Source organism: Arachis hypogaea, chromosome 19, assembly GCF_003086295.3.
Source record: "Arachis hypogaea cultivar Tifrunner chromosome 19, arahy.Tifrunner.gnm2.J5K5, whole genome shotgun sequence".
NCBI lineage: Eukaryota > Viridiplantae > Streptophyta > Magnoliopsida > Fabales > Fabaceae > Arachis > Arachis hypogaea.
This window is the reverse complement of record NC_092054.1, coordinates 9673885-9694984: the sequence shown is the minus strand read 5'-3', so window position 1 is coordinate 9694984 and position 21100 is coordinate 9673885. Positions and strand designations below refer to the sequence as shown.

The following is a 21100-nucleotide window of genomic DNA, read 5'->3' as shown; positions in this document are numbered from 1 at the left end:
CTAAAATAATATTAATATGTACTCTTTAAGATACATATTAGTTAAATTTCAAAATGAAAGAGATTTTAATTTTCCGGTACTCAATGCATAAAAACCTAAAAAGTTAATATTTGATTTGCATTTTTATCAAATTTTTTCAGTTGTGATATTATTAGATAGTGTTCTTAAACTATTGTTAGCATATTTTTTTAATTTATAAAAAATACTATTAGAAAAGATATATATAAGTTTTTCTGTCCTGCAATTTAGTACAGAAGAATTTGTCCTCCATCTATATATATATATATATATATATATATACACATATAGTTGTAGAAATGTGTTCTTGCGATAGTAAGGGGGTTTGATTTCATGAAGGTGTGGTTGGGTGCAATGCAAGGTGCGTGTGTATATACAGCCTATTTTTGTTTTCTAATTGTTACAAATTGTAACACCTTATTTTGGTTGTGATTTGGAAACTCTAGAATCTAAAAACACGTGTTGTTGTTCTCTTAGTTTGGGACTCGCATTGTCCTACGTGACAGCTCCCTAAACTAAATAACTAAAATAACGGAGATAACTAACCAAATATTAAAGGACTAACTAACCGAAATATTTTATTGCAGTTGTGTATTGATTTTTAAGAGGGCATCTTTATTTATAAATTTAATATTTCATATATTATTCTATTAAATCAGTTATTATATATTCATCTATAGATATATATATTGTTTAATTTAATTTTAATAAATATTTTATATTTTAACATATATATTATATAATTAATTTAATAGTTAATTTTTTACATATATATAGTATAAATAATTATTTATTATTAATTATTTTTAAAAAGAGTCCTCATAATAAAAAAAGAATAAATCTGAATGTATAATATTTAATTTTTATAATTTTTTTATCACTATTATAAATATCATTTATATTAAATCTAATTTCAATTTATAAAAAATATATTAAGTAATTTTTTATTGACAAACTTCATAAACTTATCAAAACCTTTATTGAAAAATAAAATTTTTACCTTCTTAATTAACTTCATGTTTAATTAATAAAAGGAAATTAATAATTAGTCATGTTTCACTGGCTGCCCATATAAGGTCATAATATCGATCCAAGTGAAATTGACAATGATTAATTGATTATTAACAAAGACAAAAACTCAAATAAAGACGTTTAAAATATCACTAAATAAAAATAATTAATTTTATTTATTAAATAAATTATCATACATTAGATTTTTAACAAATGACAAATTAAAAATATTGTCTTTATTAAAAAAGTGTTGTTATACTTTTAAAATTATTTTTTTAGTTATAATACTAACTTTTTAATTTTTTTAAAATTTAAATTTTTAATAAAAATTTTATTAGAGGATTATTTTATTTTTTATTATTGTTCTAAACCAAATATCATATTTATTCCTGTGGTGTATTTATTGCAATACTATTACCAGCATTGCTTTTTATCGTTACTGCCATTAATTTTTCGACCTCGGTCTAAATAAATATGAACAATCATCAAAATCTCTAATCCAATAACCAAATCAATAATATTTTATACATAAAAAAATTAAAATAGAGATTCTAACAAAAAAAAAGGAAACTTGAACAAAATATACTAATGAAAAAAAAATCTCGCTAAGGAGACAACAGAATATCTGTACAATGTGTATAATAGACTATTTATATGGCCCAATATGAGATAAAATTAAAAATAACCCACATTTATTCTATATTCAAAAAGGGATGTTCATTTTTTATGTTTAACAAAACCACATAATCCCTAATCCTAATTTTCATCCATTCCTCTCATCTCAACCGACGGTAACCCTATCCAGAACAGCTACCCAAAGTCGCCGCTGAACATCCCATCCCCGTGCCTCCACCTGACCTTGAACCTACACCGGCGGCGAACAGAACTGCAGCGCCATTGCCTCCTTCGCGCGCGTCAACCCTCCCAGGCAGCAACCGGTTCGCTCCCTCGTCGCTGCACGTCTTACCGCCGCAGGACCTGGAGCCTCCATCAGCGCCGACTCGAAGTGCATCACCCATCCTTCCTACGCGCGCGTCGACCGTGCCTGGTGACAGCTATTTCGCTTGGCAAGGGAACTCTGGATCGGGTGCCTTTTGCAGCCAATAACACAGGTCGGGTGAGGGAACCCGTTTTGTTTCTGAGGGAATTCTCTCTAATTTTTTATCAGGTTATATACCGAAGAGCATCTTGCGCTGAGTTGCAGAGGACATAGTGAATAATTATCCGATAACTGCGTTCCAACTGTCCTAAATTCTGCAGTCGTTAAATAAAAATCAGATGGGCAAATGACTTGAATTTGGTTAAGCATTGAATTCATGATCGTTAACTTTGAACAAAGTTCTCGTGATTTAAAGTAGGCCGCTTATGTTTTAGTGTAAAGTTGAATTTGCTTGTTTGGCTAATGTACTGGTTAATGTATTGGGAGTTTATTATGGGACACTAGCAGGACGTAGTTGTGGTCAATCTTTTTACTTTTTGAATTCTTGTGACTCTGTTGATCTATAATTATTTAGGCATGACATAGTTACTAGTTAATCAAAATGAATATCCATGTTGTTTATGAAAATAACCATCTATATGCTTATTGAAATGAACATCCAGCTTCTTATGTCTTGATTCAGGGATTCATGTTTCGTATCTCAAAAGAGAATGACTTAAATTTGGTTAAGCATTTAATTCATGATCGTCAACCTTGAGCAAAGTTCATGATCGTTAACTTGAACGGGTGCTATAGTGAACACGGGGCAAAGCCCCGAAATCAACCATCGACTTGTACAGTAATTGTGAACATCTAGTTATTCATAGACACGAACATCCAACATATGTGTATAAGTATAATAATAAAGTCACTACACTAAGTGGTGTTATATAATCGAAATAACCATCTATATCGTTTATCAAATTAACCATCTATATACTTATCGATATGAACATCCAGCAAATTATGTTTGATCCAGGGATTTCTGTTTCGTTGCAAAAACGTATTAGTGTGAACATGGAGTTAGCAACAAGACATGATAACTTAGAAACTTCATAGCAGGGGTCCAGGGGAGAGCTTAATTGGCTTTGCTCTAACTTTTTCATTTTTTAATTCTTTCTTGAAAGGGGTATTGTTTCCGTGTCACCAACGGACACTGCTAGTCTTTGAGAAAACTATAATAAACTTTGGGAACCATATTTTTTGTATGGATATAACAATAATGCAGGTTAGTTGTCTTATTTTAATAATTTGTACAGTGATAATATATCAGTTTATTGTTTCTAAAACAAAGAAAAAAGAACACAGTTACATCAACGCAATAACACATGTAATCTGCTCCAGAAATAATGTTTATCATACAATATAATAAATAATAAACTAACAGAAATAATCATATTCAGTACATAGGTTGATTTTGCAACAACTTCATCATACATAATCTCTTTTACACTGAGAAGGTGGTCATCTAAATACATCAAGAAATAAAATTGTCAAACTTCACCCGAAAAGCAGCTGCTGTTCATGATTTCTATGGATCCAAGTGTTGTCTGTTTTCAGAATCTTTGACCTTCTCTGCTCAATCTTCAATGTATCTACTGCAGGACTCAGAGGTTAGTAAAAAGATTTCAAGACTAAGTGTTTGTCATCACGAAAACCAAGCACATACTTATCATTCTACAAACTTTGTTTTCTTTTTATTTTCTATACCCTTTTGTGATAATGCATAATAATGCAGTTATGTGAACATCTCATAACATGGATCATTCTTTAATTATGTTCCAAAAGATCAAATATTCTATAGCAAATTGCACATATCAGGATAACTAGACCATTGGCTAAATTCATTGTATGCCTATATTTTATTTAAAAAAAAAATAGAAAAAAAAGAAAGAAAGAAACTCACCATTAAGTGAAGTTGATAGAAATAAGCAAACAATCCTGATTTGATACCTGTTGGAGACTAAGAGGACCCAAAGACCTTGGCTCTTCTTTAATATCATCCCAAAAGCTTTGGTCTTCTGAAAGTTACAAAGTAATAATTTCTATAAATTTCATCTTTGGAAAAAAAATTTTCAATGAGTAAATTAAACATCCAACCTTATGAAAAAGAAACCCCAAAACTTAGAAAAAATAAAATATTTTAGACTAAAACAATAAAGAAGGACGTTTATTATTCCACAAAATTCTCATGATTTTTTGCGATTTTTCAGAAAAGAAAGAGATCAAGGAAGAAGAAAGAAAGAGACTTCAATATCATTGTGTTTGGGATAAAACAAAAAATGAGCAACAGGACAACAAGCCACAACAAAATTGAGGAAAAAAATATGGTGAATAAAAGATTTATTTTAACGGTTTAAATAGTAATAATTTTGTTTTCTATTCATGGTCAAATTCATATTCATGTTTAGGCAGAAACAAGAACTTATTTGTTGCAAATACAATAATGATAAAAATAATATACAAAAAAATAGATAGATATAGAGACTTACAGAGCCATTAGTAAGAGAGTTGTGATCAGTTGGTCCTTGAGTTCCCATGACTAATTAGAATAATGATGAAAAAAAAATCCACAAAATATCCAACAAACTTTTATTCAAATATGAAAAATTAATGACATTAAAAACATACAAATTGAAACAGCATTACAGAGAGAAGATTATCGTGTTGGTGGGCGTCAGTCGCGGAAAGCAGAATCGCAACAAGCCCGGTGGTGAGCAGGGAGGAGGCCGTCGGGCAGCAAACGGTGGCGAGCTTTAACGGCCGTGCTAACGATGGTCGGAGTCGTTGTATCATGGTAGAGGGAGACATGAGGGAGGACGCGCCCGCTGGGGCGCGATTGAGGAGGGCGACGCGAGGGGAGTTTGGTGCGGTGGATGATGGCAGCATGAGGGAGGAAGCGGGGACCCCGGTGCTGAAAGAAAAGAAGAAGAAGAACGGCGCTGAGAGGAGATTAGAATTAGGGCTGCCGTTTGTATTGAGGTCACTGAGGAGAATCCTAATTTTATTCAAATTTTAAATATGAAACAATTAATTAGTTATCCATAGTTTAATTTTAATTACAATTAAACCCCCATTGTATGCATTGTACAATTAGGATATTGGCTCCTCATACTTTCCCAAAAAAAAATGGCCAATAAAACATAGGAAGCGGGCGCAATTTGAAAAATAGATATAGAGGTAGCGAGGATAGATCTATATGCAAGGAGAGCCGATGGAGGCATCAGCGCCGGCGCGATCTAAAGAGAAAGAGAGACTGGTGAAGACAGATCTAGAAGCTAGGCGAGACAACAAAGATGTCGGTACGAGCAACAGAGAAGAAAGACAGGCCAAGTCAGATCTGGAAGTGGCACGAAGACGGGGACGGTGATGGCAGAGGGCAACGCAGTGGACGAGGAGTGAAGAGGGTAGTGACGAATACAGATTTGGAGGCAAAGTGAAAGAGGCGTCGGCGCAAACAAAGAGGAACAGAGGCGGCCAAAGACACGACGACGATGGTGACGATAACAACGTTGAGAGGGAGACGGGGGACTGCAGCAAAGGGGAGAGAGAGGGGGAGAGATGAGAAGAGAAGAGGCGAACAAAGGAGGAAGACAGTGAAAGATAGAAAGGTGGAATGAACTCAGAAGAAGAGGGAGAGTTATGAAAATTAGGATAAAAGATAAATTTAAAATTTTAAAAAATAATTAGAGATAGAATTAAAAAAATTGTGTTTCATGAATTATATCTTAGTGTCACAATTTAAAACAGATATACTAAATACATATATTTTATATGTATATTTGCATGTAACTGTATTCATTTAAATTTTATGTCTCAATAAATAAATAGTGTACACTTGCCACCGTATCCATGTCTCCATTGAACAAGGACATGAACCAAACGGGCCTGAGATCCTGAGTTAACCAATGTTAAAATTATAAATTATAGAGTAATTTTTGTAGAGGAGAAAAATGTTATTTGTTTTTTAAATTTTTAGTTTTTAGTCAGTTTTTATTAGTTAAATAATATTATTTAATTAATTTAAATATCCACTTTTATAAGAAACTAGTGTATAAATCCGTGCTCAGCACGGAAAAATTTATAAAAGTAAGAAAAAAATTTATATGCTTCGATACTTAAAACAAAAATACAAAATAATTATTATTTTAAGATATTTATAAAATTATTATCAAAATCAAAGTTTAACTTAAAAAAGGAAGTAATAATTATTTTATATATTTTAAAGTAAAATAATTATTCACTGATATAGAATTTAAAATAAAATTAAAATATTTACATTAGAATACTATTTTTTCAAAGACTTCTCTATAAACAACATTGATAGTTGAATTTGCAGACATTCCTACGTGATTCATAAGTAAAACTTTTAAACCTCTCTTACTCTTAACTCTTGAAAGTGCCACATATAGTTGGCCATGTGTAAAAACTGGTCTGGGCAAGTACAATCCAACATGAGATAAAGTTTGTCCCTGAGACTTATTAATTGTCATGGCAAACGATACTATTATGGAAAACTGTCTTCGTTGGAATCTAACTGGGACGGTTTCATTTGTTGGTACCATATTCATTCTTGGAATCAAAGCAATATGACCAACATTGTTACCCGTTAAGACTTCGCATTCTATGACATGATTTCCAAGCTTCCTAACTTGTAGCCTTGTACCATTACAAAGACCACTGGATTGGTCAATATTCCTCAGTAACATCACCGGAACACCAACCTTGAGTACTAATTTATGTGGAGGCAAACCAGAGCAATTTATGCTATTCAGTAATTCAGGACCATAGAGATCTAGTTGACTCTCCATATTCCCTTCATCCATACATATGGAATCCGAACTAAGATATAATTTTTATCCTCCAGGAATGATAGCTATCAGATGGTTGTTGACCTCTTCAACGATGTCTAGTGTGGGAGCCAGTATAGTTCTTGCTTTGAAAAAATCCTTTGAGGACATGTTTTCCAGAATATTTGGATAAGAAAAATGAACTAACTCATCAAATGCCTGGTCCGAAGAAGGAATAACAATATCTCCTGGAAGACATATCTCAGATTCACCATCCATATTGTCACCTATTAGACCATCACCAACTTTCAATAACCACTCACCAAATTGCTCTGTCTCGTCTTGATCTGAAGCAGTCGTCCCTACAGAGAGTCTCATGTTTTTTGTTAGTTTGAGCACCTGGCAAAACTTCCAAAGGTAAGACGAATTCACTGTTGAATGAACGATATCTTGTCTCGATCCTCATGGAATGACAGGAAGAATTTGTCTAAAGTCTCCACCTAGTACAACCACTTTTCCTCCAAAGGGCAAATCTTTGTTATATGTTGGAGAACACCTCATGATGTCACCCAAGCATATGTCAAGCGCTTCATAGCAGTACCTACTAACCATTGGGGCCTCATCCCAAATTATAAGTTTGGCTTTCAACAGTAACATTGCTTGAGGGGAACCAGGTTTGATGTTACATACAGAATCCTCAGTTATATTCAGCGGTATTTTGAACCTTGAGTGTGCTGTTCTTCCATTGGGAAGAAGTAAAGATGCAATACCACTCGAAGCAACGTTTAACACTATATCACCCCTTGAGCGAATCTCAGCAGACATAAGGTTCCAGAGAAATGTTTTTCCAGTACCTCCATGACCATACACAAAGAAAAAACCCCCTTCATCACAATACACAGCTGTAACAATTTTATCGAATGCATATCTCTGCTCAGGTGTTGCGATGGCTAACATATCTGAGGCATTTTTCTTTAAATCATCCCTGTTAAAGTTTAGCTCTTCCCTTATAACCCTTTCGGTTAACAAAGAATTATCAACTTCAGTTGCTAAAGGCATAGGAGGATAGTCTTTCAAGGTCTTACCATAGGAATGTAAGATCTTGTCTATATCCATTAAGCACAATTGCTTAATCTCATCATCTGACATTGTTAACTTTGTATATTATACGATACCATAAAAATTCAATCAAACTAAAAATGATCAATAAGGAAGAACTTTTATCATTGTAATTAATAGAAACTCACCACTCATGTTCATCACGGCTCTCTGTCGATACAAAATATCATCTGAGAGTTCATGCCAACATCTATCCCAAACATGTTCTGGTCTTGAGATATTGTTGGATGTTAATAGAATGACAAATAACCTCCTAATATATGATCCTGAGGCCCATGAGCTTGCTTCCTTAATTGCATCAATGAATTCTTTGTCATCTTGCAAGAGTCCAAGGGCGAAGCATGCATCTCTATACGTAGCATAAATTATTCCTCCAACTGTTCTTATATCTCGAAAACTCGTACATCCTCTTTGAGTATTCAACAGAAGTCGTTGGTAATATTCTTCGGTATTTGCTGCAAAAAACTTAGTTAAAATCCCACTTTTAAGTTGTTAAATGGATTAAGCTACGCTATTTTAATTATTATGTAGCTTCACATCCGCTTAAGAATAATTTTTCTAAAAAATATTGAAAAATAAAAAATCGTATAATCTACAAATTATAACTGTTGAAAGTTATATGAACATTTATTTTCTAGTGTAGATAAATTGAATAAAATGGACATGGGGTACAGGCTGTTAAGATTTTAAATTTAAATCCTTAAATAAGTAAGATCAAAATTGAATGTAAACTCGTCATTACCTGCAGGTACATGAGTTAACCTTCCAATTGCGAAGCCTTTCTTTCGAGGAAACCACTTTGAAGAATCGTCCTTCCAAACAAACTTGGTTGGAAACTCAGTATAAGTCAGACTTCAAGCATAAGGATATGACATGTTCGCTGCCATCCATCCCAAAAACATGGACCTATGAGATATTTCTCTTTCGACGATATCATTCACATTAGAAGTTTCACCATAAACCACAGGTTGCTCATCCTCCAAATGGAATGGAAGTCTAATCACAAATGGTTCTTTCTCTTGGATTTCGTATCCAAATAGATGCCAGACTGCCTCACATGCCGAAATATACCTACAATCGTAGTAATTCCTAATTTCGTCAACAACTTGTGTGGCTTCTGATGGATCACCAGCATTGTATAGAGTAGCTGTTACGCGGTCATTAATCTTGTGTACATACTTAAACAGATACTTAATAGAACTTGTTTGGCATGTGTATTCCACATTTATGTGGCACCCGAACTTGAGCAACAATTCTGGATTATACGGAACAATAAACTTATTGTCTAGTACACATTCCCTTTTCTTCACTGTTCGACCGTTATCAGTACGCCTATATTTGGGAAATCCGGCCTCATCAATGAGTGTTCGCTGTCTAAACTCTTTAGGATAGAACTTTGAACAGGATCCATTCTTCATGCAAGGTGAATTCTTGTTGTATGGACCACATGGACCATGTACCATGTAATTTTGAACAGCTCTATGTAGATTTGGCCTTTCATTTTCATCAGGAATCTCAGCTGTTATATGTTTGTCTATGTCATCTGGTGTTTGTGGCTTAAACTCGTTACTCATGAATAAAAGGATATGTGCATGTGGAAGCCCTCTCTTTTGAAACTCTACAGTACAAACGTCTGAAAATTGAAAAAGACAAATGAGCAAAGCATTACAACATAGGATTTTAATAAAGCGTTGCATAAACACAGACTTACATCCCAAAATTTTGCCAAATATTTTTCCCTATTTGAGGTCATCTATCAAACCATCAAGCTTGATCTTGAAAACTCGACACAATATATCAGGACGGTCTTCTGCCTTCAATCCAATGGAAGTCACTTCTCTTCTTATCTCATCCCATTCAGGGTTACAGGTCATGGTGATAAAATAGCTAGGATATCCTGCATATCTGCAAATTGCAAACGCATCTTTACAATTATTCATCATATACCTAGGTCCACCGGTAAAAGTACTGGGAAGTATTATTCTTTTGCCAAGCCTTGCAGCATCTACATCCCCGTTTATAAGACTTTCATGCAGACATTTGTATTTATCAACCCTCAACTGTGGTTGTTTACACCTAAAGAATTTTAACCTCTCTGATTCCACCATTGTGTAGGCATCTACCAGAAACTGTTGGAATAATCTCTTTGATCTCAGAATTAACGGAGATTCACCCGTCCTTTTCTGTAGTCGAAAAGCAAAGAATTGTCGCAAAGTGATTGTTTTGTTTTTCTTTGTAGGTCTAGCGGAGATAGAATCTGATGTTGCAATATCCAAACGAAATCCATCCTCCCCATACGGAAACAACAATGGATATTGCAAGGCTAAATAAGATGGATGAAAAACATCAATCCGCTGGAGCTTTCTAGATTGACTCTCTATAATAATATCTCTATCCTTGCTAAGTTGTTCGACATCGCCAACAATCAATGCAGCCACTTCAGATGCAGATGGCAAGTTGTATGTCCTGCCATCTGTAGTCCTTTTACTAATCAACTTAAGCTTTATGTTTGTGCAATTTTCCTGTTGGTATCTATCTCTTGCATAGCGAAAACTCTTTGCCAAACTATTATATCTGTCCAGCATGTTTCTTAATATTGCCACAATTTCCCTATCCCGCTCATTTATAGCTTCATTGGAACTGTAAAAAAAAAATTTATGTTATTTTCTCTCACAGATAAGAAATAACTAAAAAATTTGACTGGTTGCATGAAAATTACCGAAGTGTGCCTATTCGATTATCAATCTCATTTTCTGTGTCATAGATATATAGCTGGGCAAATGTTGGTCGCAAACTATCAGGAGGAAGTAAGCTACCAATGCTATGATAGTTTTGACCCCCAAGCTTAAAAATTGGAGGAGCAGTCCCATTGTTCACCCCACGGTCAATTTTTCCAGCCATTGATGTAAAACAAAACATTGAATTAAATGTCCTTATATTTTTTAGGAAATGAATACTTCTTTGATCTCCTCCAGTATGAAGCTGAATGAGCTCATCAGGAGGCACAGAAAGTAGAGGAAGCTCAATCTTTCCTTCCATACAACATAATGAAAACTTTGGTTGGGGTGACTGTTTGGATTTAGCAAGCCTTTCTCCAGACCACATCCATGCTTTACAGTGTTGACATTGATAAATAGGATTTCCTATATCCCATACATCTGCCGAATGAACTCTCTTTAGCTACTCAGTTGTCATACCGATACAATTTAGTCCATGATGTACACAGATGCAAATAAGCATACAGATAAAAATTTTACATACCGTCTAAGATTTCTGAGGACGGTATAAAATTATCTTCCATATCCGCATCCAACATTGAATCATCATAACCATTCAAAACTACAGTAAAAAAAATTATAAAAAATGCAAACATAATCATTTTGATGTATTACTAATAATTCATATATCTTGCAAACTACAAACTTAAATTCTTGATATAGTAAGAAATTACCTTCATCATCAACTAAAGGGTCAACACGTTGGCCAATGTGTGTGTCAGCGCTTGGTAGATGTGTCTTAACAGTCGATAAATTTACATCTTCATAAAGTTGTGCCAAATTAATAACCACCGAAGCAACAACAGAGGAAGATTGTCCTTTTTGCACCCCAATCATAGTAGAACTTCTTTACAAAAAAGTTAAATTTCATTCAAATAAACCATAGAAACTATAGAAAAAAAAGAATATAATAATGACGACTATCTTTTCTAAATTACCTTTCTGTTAGGCACGATCGGTGGAAACCGGAGTGTGATGGAAGCTGATTTTGTGAAACGACTTCAGTTAGATTATTGACGGGTCCTTGTACACTGGAGTATGCTAGAATTATAATAAATCTATGTTATATAAATGATTTCCGATGAAGTATACTTTTTGTTAAATATTGGTGTATGAATCATTTGGCAATCATTCACTATACGTACTATTTGTTAACACGGACAGTGGAGTTCTTGTCAATGAAGGATCCGTCTGTAGAGTTAAAGATTTAGATCTTATCTCTGATGTAGAAGGTCTTACATAATTAGGAGGAGTATTTTCTTGTCCAAAAATTCCATGCGAGGCACAGTGTATACCATGCATAGATAGTTGCTTCCCTATGAATGAGTAATGAGAAATATATATAGAAAATTTTCATCATTAAACCGATATAAATTAAATTTAGATAAATATGAGTCAATTACAGTGAAAAAAATGTCACATTTATCTTTACTGGATTGTAAACTGAGAATATTAGATGAGGTACCAGTTTTTCGACACACTGTTCTTTGACTTGTAGTAATATGATGCACATTTTTATGTACGTCAAAATTTGTATTATTGTTGTTCTTCGACACTGTTAAGTAAAAAAAAAAATAAATGAAACACAAATAATAATTATTCAATTAACTAATCTCGTATTTGATTTTATATAATTTTAGTAGTATACTTTCGTAGTTAAAAATTTTTTTGTATTAGTTTAGCTTTATTGAATTATTTTTTAAATTATTAAACTAAATCAATGAGTATTCATATCATATTATTCAAAATATAACCAGTCATTAGTTAAAAATAAATACAATGCAATTTAAATAACAAATAAAACTCTAAATTTAAATATAATTTTAAAATTTCAATTTATTTAAATCGAGTTAAATAGATATACACAAAACCATCAAATTTTATAGTTTCCCAATTAATATAGAGTTTCATGTATTAATTTAAGATAAATAGTATATTATTTTAAATTATGATAGAGTATATTTTAAATAATATTAAATAATTAATTAACCTAAATAGTATATGAAGATTTGAAGATTGCATAGTTTTTATGTAATTTATAGCTTATTAAATATGAATTTAAAAAGTCACCAAAAAAAAAATATGAGTTTAAAAAAAGTTATAAAGATGAATAGTTATTTTTAGTTTTTAAATCACTAAACTAAAATATTTAAAAAATTATGTATAGTACAAACTACTTCGCTAATATTCTCAACAACAATAATAGTTTAAACTGTAATTCCCATAAAAAATAGAAATTAAAGAAGTTTTAGAAGAACACCTACCAGAAGCACCAAAGAAAGCAGACTCATTATCATCAAGTCTTTTTCGTTTTCTTGCCAAAATTATCTTTCGTCTTAACCTTGCAACCTTCGATTGTGTGATTGGAGTAGGATACATTATCGTTGTTAAGTCACTTATCTACAATGTACTTCTTCCGCAACAATGAGCTACGAATACAAATTTTCAAATTTTAATACTTATTTTGAAGTTAAATTTTAAATATCCATTAACTCACAATATTGATTATTTATTGATTAATTTATGAGGTATCAATTTTTACTTAAAAAATAAAAAACTTAATTTTTAAATATGTAAAAATATATTAACAGTGACTTTTAATTCACAAATTAATAATCTAATTAAAATGGATATATATATATATATATATATATATATATATATATATATATATATATATATATATATATATATATATATATATATATATATATATATATATATAAGCCAAACCAATTTAAATATAGCTATCTTAAGCAAACTAATTGTTACATTATATATTATTAAATAATTAATTGAAAATATACACTCCTGCACCACAATTTTTAAATTTGAATTTAGAAGTATTCAATAAATCACATTTTTTAATCAACATATAACAAAAAAATTAGTTAAAGACAAAATATTCAACACAGAATAATTTTAGTCATTTAAAATTTAAATATTAAAAATTAGATTACGTATTAAAAATTAAATACAACTTTGTGGTATGCTTCAATAATAATAATAATAATAATAACAATAACAATAATAATAATAATAATATACTTTTAAAAGGTGGTACTGCATGTTCTCCGTGATATATAATTTTTAAATTTATTTTATAAATAATAAAATATATAATTTTGGATAATTACATTGAGTGAATAATAAAAATTAGTATCTAAATTAATAAACTTTAACCTATCTGATAAAAGAAAATGAAACTTACATAAAACATATAAAAATTACATAAAACATAGTGTATTGTGTAGTAACAGTATTTTTAGAGAGTGTATAATAGTCCTTTTTTTTTTCAAATATTTAACAATTAAGCTATATTATATTAATTCTTTTCAATTACTAAACTAATAAGTTTATAACATGTGAACAGTAAAAAAAATAAAATTGTAAAGAAGTTGAACAAAATAAAACCAAAACACTAATCAATAGAAGACTAATCAACACTTAAAAAATTTATTTGAAATGAAAAAAAATAAATAAAACTTACATAAAGATGTGGTGCAATGTGCAACAGTAACACCTTCAAAAGGATATCTAATAATCAAATATTGAATATGAAAGATTATATGTAATTGTAGAGTTCTTATATAGAGCTATTGTATTTTGGGCTGGGCTAAAATATTAATGTGTATATGTTATAATTTGTTGGAAAGAATCAAAGATATTATTTTATTTTAAATTAATAGTTTTCTTTTTTGAACGAAATAAAAATTTTCTATTTACGGAGTCATAAATATAATATAACATACTTTAATGAGTCACAACAGCATACAACACCAACACTCTAACAATCACTCTCATTCAGTAATTTCTCTCATTTAATAATATGTTTTATTTGATAATTATACGTTCAATGATTAACTAATAATAAATTAAAAGCACTTTTTATTAATGTTATTATTTTATTTCGGAAAAATCCATATACTAATTTTTATTTGCGGATTTTGAGTTTAGGTTGAAGAATTTAGAATATGATTAATATATATCGGTCCCATGTCATGATTGCTTAAAATTTGTGCCATCTTCTTCGTGAACCACTCCTATTTTTGAATATTTTTCTGATCTCTAAACAACTTCATGAATCAAAATTTTTCTCTAAATCTCGATTTTAGGGGGGGGGGAGGAGGAGAGAGAGTGGAGGATCACTGTTGTCAAAGTAGAGACAACGGGCAACAACTCTCCCACATCATCTAACTGTGTGTTACCAGGAGAAAGAAGAGAATTTTTATCAACAGAAAGAAAAAAAAATTTTAAGTAATAATATAATTGGAATAATTCCACAAAATTATATAATTTATTTAATTAATTTTATTAAAAATCAAGACAATTAAACATAAGTCACCTAATATAAAATTAATAGTTCAGTATTAGAATCTTAAAATAATGTTACATGAGAATATAATCGAATATTGAAATTTTATTATTCTTAAAATTGATAATGAAACCTTTTATTTTATTATTTTATTTTTCATAAAATTATTTCATTATTTTATTTTTCATAAAATTTTTTTCGTTAAGAATAAGTTGAAAATAGCATATAATAAATAAGTGACTCTATTAATTAGAAGTTGGTAAAATCGCTATCCTTCGAGTTAATACTAAATTATAAAATTGGAAGAAAAAAAAGTATTAAGTGTAGTGGTATTTTGGAATCCATGTTGAATATTTAAAAAAAAAAAAAAAAAACCACCAAGAAGCTTAAATGATTGTATCTTTAAAATACGATGATTGATCCCCACCCAAATAATAATAACTTGAGGAGTAAGGTCGCTGAACGCCAATGACTATTGTTTGATATACAGGTCAATTAGTCAATTACTTTCTTGTTCTTTTTAGTCAATTACAGAAATAGCAGATATAATCATATAGTCAAAAAATCTGTATTCTAAAAGTATTCAATAAATTTTAATAAAAAAAATAACATCTAAAATAATATATATATATATTATACGCTAACAATACCCATAATTATCTAATTATATATTAGAGTCATGTTTGACTTGTATCAAAATAAAAAGAAAGTATTTTCAATGTCATTAGCATGTCCCAAAAAATATAGATAATTAAATAAAACAAAACAACAATTATTTAATATAAAATATTTTAAAATTTGAATAGTATCTGTTCTCTCAATAAACAATAGTCATAGCCAAAACTCCACCAAACCTTTAAAACATGCTCCTTTATCTCCATTACATGAAAAACCTCATGTTTCACAGCAGCTACTTTTTAATGGAAGGAGCACCAGACATGTTGAACTCATCCAACAGACGCTTCAAACAAAACAAAACAAAAAAGTATAATTAAGATTTTAACCAAAAAATAAATTCCAAAATATAAAAGAGGCCATATAAGTGAAGACTAAATGAATACCCTCACAACAGGTCTTTTAATAACAGACAAATTTTTTACAATTGGATCAGGTGACTCATCACAAACAAAACATCCATCTTCACCTCGAGGCTACATAAAAAAACAATGAAAAAAAATAAATAAACAGCATCTCATATTTGGCAAATTAAGCCTTAATATACATAGTCTAAAAATCAACAAAAAATAAAGAAGAAATCATACATGCATAGGGTTAATAGGACCAGCACGGGGTACACCAGATTTTACCGGGCCTTGAGTGTCCCTCCACCTCGGTAAATTGGTAGAATCAGAACGTATCACCGATACATCATAAGTATCGCACCATCCAGTAGTTTCTACTTCGACCTTGAATAGAAACTCCTTATCAAGGAAAAACTCATTAAAACCAGTAGGATCTTTGCTTGCTTTCCCTTTTTCCTACACCAAAAAGTTTTACATTTATATCGTTCTAAATAAACAAACATATCTTATTGACAATCATAACGTGTTCAACGAAATTGGTTTCACGTACATTCAACTCTTTCACCATCTCAGTACAGATTCGTCCGAATAGTGCTGCGACCTCCTTATCGAACACAACAAAGTTCGTTGTACCAGTACCATCAAAAACCAACAAATTCAACTTATACCTGTTTTTTTTTTAATTCAAAAACATCAATTAACACCTGGCCTATCACCCTTTAGTTACAACAAAATCATAAAAATGATATTCAACATAATTTAGATGCTCAAACACAATTTTTTTTAAATTTATCAGTTTTCTAGATTTTAGCCTAGCAAAGGAGACTTTGGTATAAAAGTGTTGTAGGTATATGAATTTTTTTCTGTGCACTCTATCTTTGTTTGCCATCCTTTTTTTTGTGGCTAAACCAGATTTCCATCAACCAAAGCAGTTTTTGTTTTTAATAAATATTAGTATTAAGCCAGATATTGCTAAATCATTAAAAATCAACATAATCAATTAGTTAACTATATTGCATTTTTATGAAAAGATTGCACAAATAAATCTAATTAGAGTAATACCTGTCAACCACATTATTCACGTCCCTATTATAGCCATCGCAGAAGTATTCATCCGCATTAGCTTCTGCCTTCACGCTGCAAACACATGATTTATACCACCAACTTGGAACGGGTTCAACATCAAGAACAGTGGCCCGAACAATATAGAATCCAACCTATATAGGAACAGTTTGAAAGTTTTTAAAAAAAATTAACCAAACGAAAAAAAGTAGTTTTATATAAAGCACTCACATCCGCAGCAGCACGTAACTCCTTTATTGTTTCCTCCCAATGGAATATAAAACTTCATCTTCATCAAGATATGCTGGTTTGCCAGAAACCACAGACATGTACTGCGAGATCTCTCTATAGTACACACTACTTATCAATCACGATGCCACAAAAATACAGTAATATGCACAACCATAAATAATTCACAATATTGTTACAATACCTTTTTCGAAGCATCAAAGCCTCAGGAATATCTGGATTTATCAAGAGTCTAGTACCATACATAATGTTCTGCACAATATTGGTACCTATATATAACAATCATTATTTAAATGAGTTGTACAATTATACATGACAGAAGAATTATCGAATGGAAGGTAACCAAAAGTGTATTTAGATTTAAAAAATTAACTATAACCTACCGTGAACCTAATTAATTATTAAAACTTTTTATTTTAGCAATGACATATAAAAAAAATATTCAATGCAAATATAAAATAATAAAAAATATTATATAATAACAGAAATATAGTTTAAAATTATATATTGATTAATTAATTCTCGAGTAATTCAACATAGGATTTACAATCAACGAAGAAAAAAAACTGCTGATACCTCGTTTATCCAATTTTATATAATAATAGTTTATATCACTTCAACCAATTAAATTTTAGAAATTAAAAACAAAAAAGATAATTTTCAATGATATTTAAAAAAATCTCTACTTATCTCAACTGTTTTTACTATATGAAAATATTGATGGCATAACCTTCCTTCTATTGACAACCTTTCATGAGCCACCCATTTTGCATCTCAATAATTAGTAGAAATAGTTACAATAAGAATATAATCATTTGATAGTAATTAAATACTCATGTACCTCCAGCATTTTTTACTCTTGCAAATTGAAAAATAACTATTGGCAGTTGTTGATCGCCCGATGCTAGAAAATTCTTGATCCGGTCCACCATCTCTCCAAGAACAATAATATTAAGCCGTAAACTGTATAGAAATGCAAATTATTTAGAAAATAAAAGATTACTTATTTAAACATATTAAGTGGTGAGTAAGGATTGTTGGAAAAAACGCACCCGTCATTCTCAATATGAATGACCATCATGTTAATAAGTTTGTCATCGTTCATGTATTTTCTCTCACCCTCCACGCCGGCCATAACTCCAGCAACGTCTTAAATAAATATCAAACAGAAAAATGTGCCCAAATCACACCTTTTAGTGATATTTGTCATAATTAAGAAAAAAATCAACTTGTGTACTTGCCATAAATTATACACTTACCAACCAAAAAAGGATGATGAGGAGAGTATCCCATAATTTCCCTAAAAGGACCAACTTAATACCATGTAACGGTATTGCATCACAGAAAGAGGGTAAGACAGTAGTTCTATCTTGAAAAAACAACCGAAATTGATGCGATGTTGTGCGATACAACCCACAGTTGTTGTTAACTCCAAAGTATGTAAAAACATACACAGTTCCTTCCGATATCGATGACTCGAACACAGATATCAAATCCTCACCTACAGAAGCATGCATAGTTGTTCCCTATTTTTTCACAAAGAAAAAAATTTTATTATTCACTTTCTACAGGATCTCATTGTGACATGACTTCATCATATTGAAGATAAAGTTGCTTCATATATATTAAAAATAAAAATATAAAATACTGTTAATAAATAATTATGGCCTAGAATTAATATATATCGGTCCCATGTCATGATTGCTTAAAACTTGTGCCATCTTCTTCGTGAACCACTCCTATTTCTGAATATTTTTCTGATCTCTAAACAACTTCATGAATCAAAATTTTTCTCTAAATCTTGATCTTAAGGGGGGGGGAGGGAGAATGGAGGGTCACTGTTGTCAAAGTAGAGACAACAGCAGCAACTCTCCCACATCATCTAACTGTGTGTTACCAGGAGAAAGAAGAGAGTTTTTATCAACAGAGAGAAAAAAAATTTTAAGTAATAATATAATTGGAATAATTCCACAAAATTATATAATTTATTTAATTAATTTTATTAAAAATCAAGACAATTAAACATAAGTCACCTAATATAAAATTAATAGTTCAGTATTAGAATCTTAAAATAATGCTACATAAGAATATAATCAATATTGAAATTTTATTATTCTTAAAATTGATAATGAAACCTTTTTATTTGATTATTTTATTTTTCATAAAATTTTTCATTAAGAATAAGTTGAAAATAGCATATAATAAATAAGTGACTCTATTAATTAGAAGTTGGTAAAATCGCTATCCTTCGAGTTAATACTAAATTATAAAATTGGAAGAAAAAAAAGTGTTAAGTGTACTGGTATTTTGGAATCCACGTTGAACATTTAAAAAAAAAAAACACCACCAAGAAGCTTAAATTATTGTATCTTCTTTAAAATACGATGATTGATCCCCACCCAAATAATAATAACTTGAGAGTAAGGTCCTGAACGCCAATGACTATTGTTTGATATACAGGTCAATTAGTCAATTACTTTCTTGTTCTTTTAGTCAATTACAGAAATAGCAGATATAATCATATAGTCAAAAAATCTGTATTCTAAAAGTATTCAATAAATTTTAATAAAAAAATAACATCTAAAATAATATATATATATATATATATATATATATATATATATATATATATATATATATATATTATACGCTAACAATACCATAATTATCTAATTATATATTAGAGTCATGTTTGACTTGTATCAAATAAAAAGAAAGTACTTTCAATGTCATTAGCATGTACCAAAAACATAGATAATTAAAAAAAACAAAACAGAGCCAATAACAAATTGAAGAAAAATTTTACTAAATAATATAATTTTTTTAGTCCTATACCTATAACAAAAAATGACGCATCAGCCAATTCAAATGAAATACACTAAATATAAACATATTATGTAATACAATCATATTGATAAATTATTTTGGCTTATAAAATTATATTTCCTTAATAAAATTTTTAATGCAAATTTAAACCAAAATAAGACACATTAATTTTTAAACATTATTTAATTTTATAGGACATTATAAGGATAATAATTAAAATTATATAAATTTTCTTATGAAACAAAATTTAAATGAAACAATATTTAACAGAGTTAAAATTTAAATCTTTTTTTACTGTAAAATATTCTTTTATAAAAAATTTTCTTGCTTTTCTTGCAAGAAATATATAATTGGGTTTTATTCTTGTTCAGTTTTTAATTGAATGGTCACAAGAAAACCTAAAACTGTTGAGATTGAAATTGTAATAATTATGAGTGAGAAACATACAAATGTGGACTATGTGTATAAAAATAGAGAAATAATTGTTGGATAAATAAATTAGAAGTACCTGCTCATCCATCAAACCATTTCAATAGAGCTACTGGACTTGGGGTCTTTGAATTTTGGTAAAGACCAGAGTCTGATTACTCTGACATGAATCTTCCAGCTCTCTTTTGGCGGTGCATCATCTCTAACAAATCATATTGTCTATCCATTTTTTCTTTAGATAAAAAAATAAGAGCAAACGTAAATTATAGCAAGTATGTATGATAACAGCATAAGACATACTTCCTAGGCTTTTATAGCAACTAAGAAGAGGTATATTTTTTAGGTAAATCACTTTAAAATTAGACTGCATCCAAAATCATATTTCTTCCATAATCCAAAAGAAGAAAAAATCTGTCTTGATAATTTAAAAAATAAAAAAAGATTTGAATTGAAAATACAGCTCTTATTCTATATCATAAATACTGTAATTAAAATAAATTGAG

At 30.2% G+C, this 21100-nt stretch overlaps 3 protein-coding genes across 3 annotated transcripts; all 3 read right to left on the bottom strand.

The window, feature by feature from the left end:
- Positions 1-7260: 7260 nt before the first annotated feature.
- LOC140182121 (uncharacterized) lies at positions 7261-7947 on the bottom strand. Its single transcript, XM_072228239.1, has one exon. The coding sequence runs from the start codon at positions 7945-7947 to the stop codon at positions 7261-7263; it is 687 nt and encodes a 228-aa protein (XP_072084340.1).
- Positions 7948-8771: 824 nt separating this feature from the next.
- LOC112777859 (uncharacterized) lies at positions 8772-11531 on the bottom strand. Its single transcript, XM_025822243.2, has 6 exons — positions 11369-11531; positions 11179-11256; positions 10637-11075; positions 9865-10557; positions 9680-9822; positions 8772-9550 (listed from the first exon to the last, which is right to left on the bottom strand). Exons 1-6 carry the CDS (start codon positions 11529-11531, stop codon positions 8772-8774), a joined length of 2295 nt encoding a protein of 764 aa, XP_025678028.2.
- Positions 11532-15919: 4388 nt separating this feature from the next.
- On the bottom strand, positions 15920-18859 carry LOC112777858 (replication protein A 70 kDa DNA-binding subunit D-like). The gene is made up of 10 exons (XM_072228238.1): positions 18664-18859; positions 18395-18491; positions 18184-18305; positions 17527-17611; positions 17378-17450; positions 17094-17248; positions 16582-16699; positions 16272-16487; positions 16071-16160; positions 15920-15970 (listed from the first exon to the last, which is right to left on the bottom strand). The coding sequence occupies exons 1-10, from the start codon at positions 18857-18859 to the stop codon at positions 15920-15922; spliced, it is 1203 nt and encodes a 400-aa protein (XP_072084339.1).
- Between the last annotated feature and the right edge of the window lie 2241 nt (positions 18860-21100).

Bases quoted from the DNA above. Each gene is read 5' to 3' on its own strand.
- LOC140182121 (XM_072228239.1), bottom strand. From the start codon at position 7,947: ATGTCAGATGATGAGATTAAGCAATTGTGCTTAATGGATATAGACAAG.
- LOC112777859 (XM_025822243.2), bottom strand. From the start codon at position 11,531: ATGATTGGGGTGCAAAAAGGACAATCTTCCTCTGTTGTTGCTTCGGTG. The intron at 11,257-11,368 runs GTAATTTCTTAC...TTTTTACTGTAG, and splicing joins CCCTTTAGTTGATGATGAAG to TTTTGAATGGTTATGATGAT. The intron at 9,823-9,864 runs GTATATGATGAA...TGCAATTTGCAG, and splicing joins ACTTTTACCGGTGGACCTAG to ATATGCAGGATATCCTAGCT.
- LOC112777858 (XM_072228238.1), bottom strand. From the start codon at position 18,859: ATGCATGCTTCTGTAGGTGAGGATTTGATATCTGTGTTCGAGTCATCG. The intron at 16,700-17,093 runs GTATTACTCTAA...AAAAAAAAACAG, and splicing joins GTGAATAATGTGGTTGACAG to GTATAAGTTGAATTTGTTGG. The intron at 15,971-16,070 runs GTATTCATTTAG...TTTTGTTTGAAG, and splicing joins TTAAAAGACCTGTTGTGAGG to CGTCTGTTGGATGAGTTCAA.